Source organism: Formica exsecta, unplaced genomic scaffold (genome assembly GCF_003651465.1).
Source record: "Formica exsecta isolate Colony F162 unplaced genomic scaffold, ASM365146v1 scaffold659, whole genome shotgun sequence".
In the NCBI taxonomy this organism is placed as follows: Eukaryota; Metazoa; Arthropoda; class Insecta; order Hymenoptera; family Formicidae; genus Formica; species Formica exsecta.
The window spans coordinates 405,902-417,225 of record NW_021853421.1 but is presented as its reverse complement, the minus strand read 5'-3'; the positions used below and the strand labels follow the sequence as shown (position 1 = coordinate 417,225).

Sequence of the window (11,324 nt, the reverse complement as noted above, 5' to 3'; positions counted from 1 at the left end):
TATATATATAAAGTTTATCAAAAGAGTGAGAATTAAAATTGTATGTAAAATATGTAAAATACAAATTTTCTTCATAATTTAATAAAAATAAAATAATTCGATTTTTTTATACTCTCTAAAGAAATTCTCCAACCCACAAAATCTATATATAAAGTTTATCAAAAGAGTGAGAATTAAAATTGTAAAAAATCTATGTAAAATACAAATTTTCTTCATAATTTAATAAAAATAAAATAATTCGATTTTTTTATACTCTCTAAAGAAATTCTCCAATTTATTCTACCCACAAAATAAGATCTCTTTCTTTTTCTTAATTTTTAATAGAATTCTAAATAGAGAATGCAGAATCGCATATGTTTAAATCACAACGCGTTATCAATGTTTATCAACGCTACCTGCGGTAGATAAATATTGCGCTGTCGACAAGATTCTCTCTCTCTTCTCTTGATCCTCTCGCCGGAACGCAGTGGCAACAGACACGGTGATTAAACGCTATTAATTGGGTCGTTACGCGGCGGCGAAGCGGACTCGGTTGTAAATAGCTTCCGCAATTAGCGTTGTGCATTCGTCGTCGCTGCTACACTCGCGTTACATTCTCGTGCGCCACACTTGCTACGAGAATAATTATATCTGTTGTTTATATATACGTAACCCGTAAAAAGAGTTCTTCTAAGCGCGCGCGTTACACGTTATATTGCGTATGTTACATCTGGCTCTTTACTCTATATTAATTGTGATATAGAAATTTAATGAAAACAGTTGTACAATATCGATGGAAACAAAATATATTTACTTTGTAATGTGTGACTGCAAATATATTATTATATTATTTTATCGCAGTAAATGCGTAGTATATACGATTACGAATAAGTAGCGCAAAAGTATGAAAATTTCCCTTCAATTTGCTTCTTCTTACTTGCTATTAATTTTGTGGAAATAAATTGTAAATATAAGATAGAATGTATTTATCTTTGTTATCATGACAGCTTATAGTTGGACAGAATCACAACACACTAAAAAGATAATAAAACTCAATGAAATATTGAGTCACGCATTAGTCTGAAGATAGATCGAAGATATAATACGCAGATCTAATGTTTGATATAAGAGTCTCTCAACAAAGTATGGCTCGAAATCCGAAAGGCATTCATGTAAAAATGTTAGCGATTATCAATTATCGAAGAATCTTCATCAAAATTTATTATTTAAGCGAATCGATTTGTATCAAAATGATTATTCTAGAAATCGGAAACATATTTATTTACTTAAATAGTAAAATTAAATAATCTAAGACAGAAAAAGAGAAATAGGACAATAAAAATGTAATGAAAAATAATACAATGCATAAACATAAACGTGATAAAAAATTTAAAAAAAATTCTGTATTTCTATTTTAATTTGATGTTAATTTCATTCAAAAATTTTATTTCATTATGATTCTAATATTAATATTATTTTTAATCACGCGCAATTCAATATAAATAAATTTCAGTTAGACAAACTATTTATAGAAAAGAAAATAATTACAAAAAGCATAAAAGAGAAAGACAGAGAATACATATATATTCAAAGAAAAAGAAATATTTGTCAATTTAAAAAACGTCAAAATTTATTACTTTTTAATTGTAAACTAGAAATTGCAAATTTTTGAATAATTAAAGATACATATATCACTCGCGAATTATTATTGTATAGACATTGGCTAATTTTAATGATTATTCTCGTACTTAGTAATCATGAGATAAATATAAGTCATTTAGATTTATTGCACATGTAATGAGTCGTTCGAATGGATAGGCGACAACATAGAAAAACTGCGGTTGCATGTCCGCAGCAAAGAGATCTCTCTAACGAGCAAAACGATACAAAATAGTAATCCGTTTAATTTTGTCTAATCGTCTATCGTACATGCGAAATTAGGTGAGCGATTAAGTAGATTCGTCGCGATAACGCGAATGAAGGACGATGCGCTGTTCTGAGAAACGGAAAAACGCGCACAATTATGCAATTCGCGTTCAGGAATTCGCGGGAGGGAAAGAATCATGGCGTTTCAATGCAAAACATACTGCAACGCTTTAATGACATGTCCGGTAAACAAGGCATCGCGATCGAAGAATGATTTAGCATAGCTGATGAGATCATTGATTGTCTTCTATTTAACTCCTTCAACTTCCGTAATTAGTTCTAACAACAAGAATCCTAATAATGGATCTGTATTTTACCGCGTACACGCACAATAGGAAAAAATTCCATTAAATCCAGGAACTATTATACATATCATGTTATATAAGGGTAATTTTTTTATTTAATTCTTCAATATCTACTGAGTATCTTCAGTATATTTTCTAAGAGGGGGTACTTATTGAGAAAATATATTTTATTTAAATTTATTTAAAATTCTCGAGAGAGTGAGAATGTTAAGTAATGTATGTTAATCACGTACAAGTGAACTAATGTAACTTGTGTTTACGCGACTTTGCACGATATGTATAATATGTATGTGCGAGCAAAAATGATTCGTTTTGCTTAAGGCAATAGACAATTTATGTATTATTATTAATCATCGATATATACTGTATAAAAAAGTTACATTAATTAAATCGGATTGCATATGTTTTACGCACGACATTTATAAATTGTACCTCACATAATCAGCTGTCGGCCAGTCTGATCAATCATTCTCGCGACTTATTAGCATTGTAAAAGTGTGACGTGCAACCGATCTAAAGGAAAATCATTCATAATCACTCTTAATCATTCGGGTTAGATAGATCTTTATATAATTTAAATTTAACGACCGATAAGAGATTTCTTTTATAACAATTGCTTTCGAACTTTTCTTTTTGCACGCGATTTACAAATGATATCGGATATGTTTATCCGATTTTTATATAACAACGTTTAATTACATTCAAATTTCTCGATCAAATCACATTAATTTTAAGATACAGATGTAAATGACGATATAATAAAACCGGGAAGGACTGATTAATAATATCCGGTAGCGGTTTAATTATTTACGACTTGTAATAAATATCGTTGCCATGAATAAAATACGTTGCGTTTTATTGTGCCCAAGAATAAAGACAACATTTATCGCGTATATGTTCAGTATCAAAGTTTAAATTTCGACAGGGGATGTCTCGATTCCATCAGATCGATCGAGAATGACAAAATCTCCTAATAAAAACGTCAGAATAACCAAAGACAAAAATTGTGTAAGTAATAATGTCAAGAATACGAACCACACATTCATACGTGCTAATATACTCAAAATACATCTCGCGTAGTATTCACGTTGATTTCGTGGCGCCCGAGTTGCTCTCCGTAGTGGAACTAGTTTCAATCTTTGTTTAGATTCTTCTTCAACGAAAGTTGATAATATAATAACTAAAACAAATTCTCCGTATTCCCTTATGTTTTGTCAAGCCCCACTCCGGTAGTCGGCGACCTCGAACCAATCCGTCATTGTAAACAAATAATGTTTATGTTTCTCGCATTCCTTAACGTAACTATAAGATCATGCTTTATTATGATAGTAAAAATTGTATAATGTTAAACCATGCAAATTACATTTAAATAATTTAATATAGTTTTAAAAATAATTTAATATAACTTTGAATATGAGAAAGATTAATTTAACTATTAGTTAACTTAAATAAATTTAATACGGATTTATACACATATATATATAATAATATATAGAATAAAACTCGATAAAAGCTCAAGTTATTATAACTTAAAATAAACTCGCGATATTTAATATCCAAAAATTATAAAAATAATATTCAATCAAATCTTTGCTAAAGAAATGCCGACAGATGTTCGAAGAATTTATTATCAAAACGGTTTCTCGAATTAATATGTTACGATACACCTTGTATAACAAGAGAATACGTTGTAAAACATAATAATGTAGTGGCAAAAAATGATCGAACAAGCAATCGGATGTCACGATATGTGACAATTTTTACTTACGAATATTGGCGGTATCATAATCTTTTTACGATCACTCGTATCAATTAAATTTTTTTTTAGATCGGACGTTATACTTATTATTGTAATTTTGAAATGTTATAAAAGTGATTCACTTTATTTTAATTAATTTTATTTAAATTTATTCTTATACGTATGCGTTATGCTTGGCAAGTCTTACACTTCAGGGACGGCAGTTAAATAACAACAACAAGTTATTTTTCGTGCGCAATTTTACAAATAAATTTCACAAAAATTTTAAATTTTAATTCAAGGTGATAATTGTCGCCGGACTCTTCGGCTTGCCATAAATGCATAAAACTTAATTGCATCGCGTCCCCGGAAGACTCGTAAAATAAATTTGCCCGACACAATCATAATTTCGCATCTAACTTAAGTATATGCGAATAGGGAAAACATTAATAATAAAATAAGCATGGCGTAATAAGTCGAGAAAAGAGTCCACTGAAGAAATAAATTTAAATTTTTAAATTTTTATTTACACTTAAGGGTTTAAATTTAATTTATGTTAATAAATTGATATGAATTTGCGCAAGAATTTTGCAAAAAAATTCTGTATTAAAAAAGGATTCTGTCGGCGTAAGTTCTAAGAATATTTTTGCCGGCTGTTCGGAAAAATAATTAATAGTATTGGATGTGTCAGCGAGAAGAATAGCGATAGAATGACGGGTTAACGATACGCGATTAAAGAGCGCGTTCTTTCTGCGCGTAATAATGAATCAACAACTTGTGAACATGCATCGTCGATCGTCGCATTATTGCTGCGATCATCGAGATCGTTAGGACACAATTTCTCGAACGCATAACATTAACGGCAGATGCTAATCGCGCGCGCAGAAGCCGCCGTTGGATGCGAATTATAGCCGAGAACTCTATAATTGTCGACGCATAGAAAATGAGGCACGTCAACATATCCACGGAATGCAAAAGTTTCCGTTCCGTACAATTTGCTTATTTCCGTTCACACCTCCGTCCGAGGTTATTTCATCGAATAAAAATAATCTTTCTGCGGTTTTAAAAAATTTCGACAGAGATGAAAGCAAAATAAAAAAGAAATACAAAATTTTAAATTAAATGAGGAAAAATATAAATAAAATGAGCAATTTTTAATTTTTTTTAAATACCAGCAATTACCAATACTTGTATAAAATGTAATATTCAAAGGAAGAATAGAATTTCTTCATTAAATCAATTTATCGCATTCTTAAAAGTTCGAGAAAAATTAAAATAAAATAAAGAATATATATTTTAACATTTACAAAATATCAAATAAAATAAGCAAGTTGTATTCTTTGTGCACGATAAGTATTGATAATTACCGATAATTAGGATGCAACGTGCAATACCATATAGAATTTTTCATTTTGTAACTCGCCAGTTTTGTTTGAAAAACAGGGGCGACAATTACATAAAAAAATTTCAAAAAAATAAAAAACGAGGACTCCGGAAGATAAATCCGACTTTTCTATGTATTTTGAGAAGGTAATAATTACTCACATATTCTAATGTGGTTGATTCATGGATTGAAAATTTAAATTTGCTATTTATTATTCGTCGCTGCAAATTGTATAGGAAGACTGTTTTAATTAGAAAGAGTGATTTAAAGATTTCATGTTATGAAAGAGACAAAGAATAAAATTACCCTGACAATAAATTATATTAAACAATTTTCGAATGTGTACAAAGCCCGTACGTTTACGCTTTCTTTTCATGAGTCGCAATCTATCGAGAACGATTTAAAGCGGTGTCAAATTAAATGCGTGTAAAGCTGATACAGCTATACCTTACGGCGATAAAATAGGGATTCGTAGCGATCACGTAATTAATAATCAAAATTATTGCACAAGAATGTTGAGATTTCATTCCATTGATTTAGAAAAAAGTCGATAAAAGAGTGTAATTTACTTGTAATATAAATACAAATTCGAAGCATTTTACAAATAATAATGTCGCTATTTCTCTTCACGATGAATAATATGTATAATATATCTATCAAAGATTTATATTATAAATTACTTGTGTGAATATTATATTTTTCGTCCAATAGATATTAATTTTAGAAATTTCATTTAATGTCATAATGATTCGATATACAATTGCAAGAATTTAAGATATTAGCAAGATTGTAGTAAATTGCATCAGTATTACACTGTATGTTAGGGTTTTCCCGCAGAAATTAATTAAGCGTAGAATTGCCTTGTGATCCCTTTCTCGGGACACGATGACACGCGATATAATACATTATTTACTTTTATTTAGTTTTATAATTGCATAATGATATGCAGCGATGCGTTCATGCAGATACAATGTTAAATAACGGTTGCATATTTCTGCAAAAACACGCTTTTTGTTTTGATATAATTGATAGTTATGCATATAATCGATTTGAAAAATGTCCACAGAAATGATAAATAATATGATTTTCTAAAGGAAAATCGGATAAAACATATATTAAAGCTGTTAGCTATTAAGGCTGTCAGCTGTTAGCTATTAAATGAATAAAATTCATATCTGTGAGCTCGTTTTTTAATTTAAACACGCAGAGGTGTCTTATTTTATATAAAACACATATAACAAGATAATATATTTTAAAAATGTAATTTTTTATAGGTTCATACATCACATTAAAAATTCATGATATGTGAAAGCGTAATATAAGATAATTTAATAATTTATATATTTATGAATAATAATATTTTTTTGTAATATGTAATTTTGCAGAATGTGACTTATGTGAAATAAAACTTACAGATGATAAAAAATAAGAGAATTAAAATTAAAAGAATTATATTTTATTATATTTTATATTTTTTCTTTTATGTTATAAAATATATATGAATTTCCACATAAAATTAAGCATCGAAATGTACTTACGCTGATATCGTTCCAGATTAAATCCTCCCTCCTCCTCCTTAGGTATCGATGATGTAAGACGCTGTACTCTCTCAGTTTCCACGTATCCTTCGGGGAACACCGTGGACACATTCATCCCGCTAGGTTTCTGTAATTTCAGGATTTAATACAAATTATTAATAATATGTAATTCTTCTTGAATCAGCAGTTCTTGAGCGTTTTCATTTTTTTCCGATTTGTCAAATTCCACAAACATTATTCGATTCTCAGGATAAACATTTTTCACTTTAATAAAAATTAAAACAGACATTCTATGTATATAGTGGAAAAACTTGTAAACATTATCTATTACTACTCCTTGATATCTATCATGTCATTACCAATCTTCCATCCCGAATCATGATATTTAGATTGCTCCTGTTCATATTGCGATGCGAAACGTTGTACGGATATGAACAATACATTATTGATGCAAATAAAAATACAAAAACGGTATAGAAAATTAATAAGAAACTGTGATTTGTTCTTAGACTTATCACACTTATAATCGGAATTTCGAACAACAATCAAAATGACGATCTCGACTATTTCGTTGCGTCTTTCGCGATGCAACTGCGTTCTTTATCGAGGTCTCGATCGCGTATTAGAGTAGTTGCTAATTCGTCGTCAAATTCGACGTATTAGCGCCTCTGTCAAGCTTGTCATGGATCGTGCCAACAAGTTCCACGTATTATAAAAATCGAAGGATTTTTTATAATGAAAAAAGAGAGAGAGAGAGAAGAATAAATTATATTGTAATTAAAAGAAAAGTAATCTTCCATGTTAATTTAATGGCACCGTGTCTATTATAAAAATCGAAGGATTTTTTATAATGAAAAAAGAGAGAGAGAGAGAGAAATAAATTATATTGTAATTAAAAAAAAAGTTATCTTCCATGTTAATTTAATGGCACCGTGTCTATTATCTTTTACTTTTAAAGAGACATATTGCAATGAAATAAAATATTAATTTATTTCATTCTCTCTTTTTTGCAATTAATAAATTAATAAAGTCATTAAAATAATTTGCAATAAAAATTGACAATTTGCATTACTAATAAAAATTAATTATAAATAGTAAAAAGTATCGTATTTAATAACAAATAAAAATTGGAAAAATTTTTATATTGTCCTCGTAAATATATTATCCTTATTCCACTTTATTGTCACAAAAATTATCATTATCCACATTCGATTGACTTTAAAGTTGATTAGTTGCTTGGTGAAAATCTAATTAACGTGTGTCTTCTAGTTCGAAAATTCTCGTTTCAATCATGAAATGTATGACAACTAGAAGACTAAAACTTTGCATAAATGTGTAAATCTTAAAAATTGCACAAATTGCGCTGAAAATTTGCATAAGCGGTGTCGCGAGAATATTTTCCTTGACTTATTTTATAATCTCTTCGCGCGGCTAAAGATAATCAAGCATACATACATTGCGACAAATTCTGACTCACGACTTAGGCACGTTGATAAGATACTTTGTGTATTGCTCTTATCATTACATCATAATTATCTCGGCAGCGTCATAACTTACGAAAGCGGTGTACGAACAAAAGAGCGTAACTTATCTTTCGTTTGCAAAAGTAATGAAAATCGCGCTCGACTGCGCAATAATAAAAATTGATAAAAGCAATGTTTTATATGTCAAGATAAGAGATAAACCATATTTATAATTACACATTCAGCAATAAACATGTTTAATTATAAATACATATGTAATTTCGAATCTTACATCTCTTTTCATTGAAATTTTTTTTATTAAATTTTTATGGAAATTATAATCGACGAACCGTGATCTGAGAATTATGTTTTATTTAGCCCCAAACCCGCGCATGTTAAAAGATATTTAAACATCATATTCTTTAAAAACAAATAAAATTTATTTTTTCAAATATTCAAATAATTCCTAAAATTTTATTCGCAATTACTTATAACATTCTAAAGTTATTCGCAAAATTAAAAGCTACAATTAAAAAGAAAAAAACCTCTGCAGTTGTTTTAAAAAGGTAGAATTGTAAAAAGGCATAAAAAGACTACATTTCCAGAAATAATTTATGTTTATACATAGTATGCGATTAAAAACCACCCTGTAGATTTTTCTCATCCGAGTCACACGTAGTATCAACGTGTCAAACGACAGTATCAAAGTGTCCATCCGCTTGTCAATTTTAAAGATCGCACTTACAAATCACTTCCGCCAATTCTCAAGAAAATTAACAAGAGAGAGAGAGAGAGAGAGAAGAGACTCACCCACGGACGGCGATTAAAGCCGAGCTTCTTGGCGGTCGTGTTGAAGACGAGGAACTCGCGCCACAGGTTCAAATAGGAGGTCCTGTTGCCAGGATGTGGCATCCTCGTGGCGGCCAGCCTCTGCAATCTGCGAGCCACGACTTACCACTCTCGTTGGCCATCAACCCGCCACCGAGACCTGCTGGATCACCCTCGCGTCCTGCGAGCGACAGAACTGACTCCGCGAAGACGACGACCAGCGAACGATCACTGGGAGGATCCTCCACGATTTACCCCCGTCGATCCAATAAGGGTGATGGTGGTGGTAGCGATGCATATAACGACCTTGGCAGCGACCTCGTCGAGTTGCGTGACGATGTACTGTCGTTGATGCTTCTGCTCGCAATGTTCCGGTTGCAGCGGTCTGCTTACGTCGTCCTCGATATTATTGTTGTCGTCGCACGATCAATCCAATAAAATCAAGCCAAGCAAGCCAATAAAATCGAGAACCGAGAAAATCTTCTTCGAATATTTGAAGCAAAGAAGTATTTGTTCTCGAGAGTTAATGATGGATTCCTGGTTCGAATAAAGCTTTCTGCGAAATTATTACAATTTTTTATAATTTAATAAATTATAAATTATAATTTCTTCTCTTTCTTCTTATTCTTATCTCTTCAATTTTATGTATAATTTTGCTTTCTTTCTCTATTCCTCTTCTATTCTCTCTTCTCTTGCTCCTTCTTTTTCGTTTTTTCTTTTCCTTTTTTTTATTATTTTATCTTCCTTTCCTTTTTTTCACAATTATAAATCCATATAAAATTTAATAGACCTAATAATTATAAATCCAGATGATTTTATTATTTCTCTTTTTACCACCTTACGACCTTTGGCCTTTCACATAAATCTTCGACCGTTATAAACAACAGTAGGCACCGTCAAGGCCGTTGATAAGATTCCGTTAGTGAGATTTTACGCGGGAAATCTCCGGCCGAGGACTTCCGGTCAACGTCTGCAACGACCAATTACTCACAGCTTACTTACAATTAGATCTCGTCTGCGATATTACTTGCAATTGGGTCGAAATTTTTACGAGATTCTCGTGTTGTTAATAATACGGAAATAGCTTCCTCAAACAAAGATAAAGATAATATTTATTTAGAATTTTGTACAAAAAAATTAGAATGTTTTCTTGATATGATATATCACTATCTTGATAATTACTGTAAAAGTATCTTGATTGATCTAATCACTAATTATTATCGTAATATAATTTAATTTAACGTCATAAAATTAATGTAATTCAATTTAATTTGATCTCATTTCACATATAGGATTACATCATCCCTATTTCCAAAATCATCAATTTAATCTGCTTCTCATAATATCTTTTAAGTGGCAAAAATAATTAACCGAATAATTTATGATATTACAAAGTAATTGAATAATTTACGTTATACAATTAACTGAATAATTTATGATATTACACTTATATCAAAATATTTAACTAGTTATTATCGTAATGTAATTTAATTGAGCGTCATTAAATTAATTTAATACAATTTAATTTAATCTAATTTCACGTGTGTATATAGGATCACATCTTTTTTCGAAACTACGTCTTGTAAATAATGTAAATTAATTAACTAAATAATTTTTGATATTACCAAAATGCGTTAAAATTTATTTCAATTTTATTTCCGCGGAATTCATGAGTAAAGCTAACTGGATGATTCGCTGTCAAGTTATTTGTTATTTCAAATTCCTCGATTCTCCCCCGTGTCTCGGCATAATCCCTCCTAGCGTTCTATTTCGCAGCAGTTAACTGATATTACGACGATGGTGAGCTCGCGTGCAGATAAAACCGTGACAATTAGCATACGTGAGGTCAGCCGATGGACGCGATGAACATGGGGGAACGTCATATCTGCAGTTTCTTGCACTCACCCGCCCGTAACGATCGGCTTGCAACGCGTGGCGTCGCAGGAAATTGCTCGCGAAATTTGCATAATCACATATATATCAATTTATTAAAAATGCAACGTGTCAATTTTCTCTCCAGGAAAAATTTTAAATAATCGCCAAAATTGATTTGTTTTATCGATTCTCAAAAACTAATTTGGAGACGATCTCTCTTTTGCACAAGAATTTAAATCGAAGCGTAATTACACATAAGAAACGTTTAATATAAATATATATATATAT

The 11,324-nt window shown here is 30.5% G+C and overlaps 1 protein-coding gene across 2 annotated transcripts in view; it reads right to left on the bottom strand.

Annotated features, from left to right (window-relative positions):
• LOC115242873 (aquaporin AQPAn.G-like) overlaps positions 1-9,374 on the bottom strand; it is a 49,811-nt gene extending 40,437 nt beyond the window's left edge. Inside the window, exons 1-2 of one of the 2 annotated variants that reach the window (XM_029819451.1) lie at positions 9,144-9,374; positions 6,871-6,997 (exon numbers count right to left, since the gene is read on the bottom strand). In XM_029819451.1, coding sequence (XP_029675311.1) covers positions 6,871-6,997; positions 9,144-9,245 — 229 coding nt within the window. In that variant the 5' untranslated portion in view covers positions 9,246-9,374. The remainder of the gene's footprint in view (positions 1-6,870; positions 6,998-9,143) is intronic. The other variant, XM_029819452.1, reaches the window with a different exon arrangement.
• Positions 9,375-11,324: the final 1,950 nt, after the last annotated feature.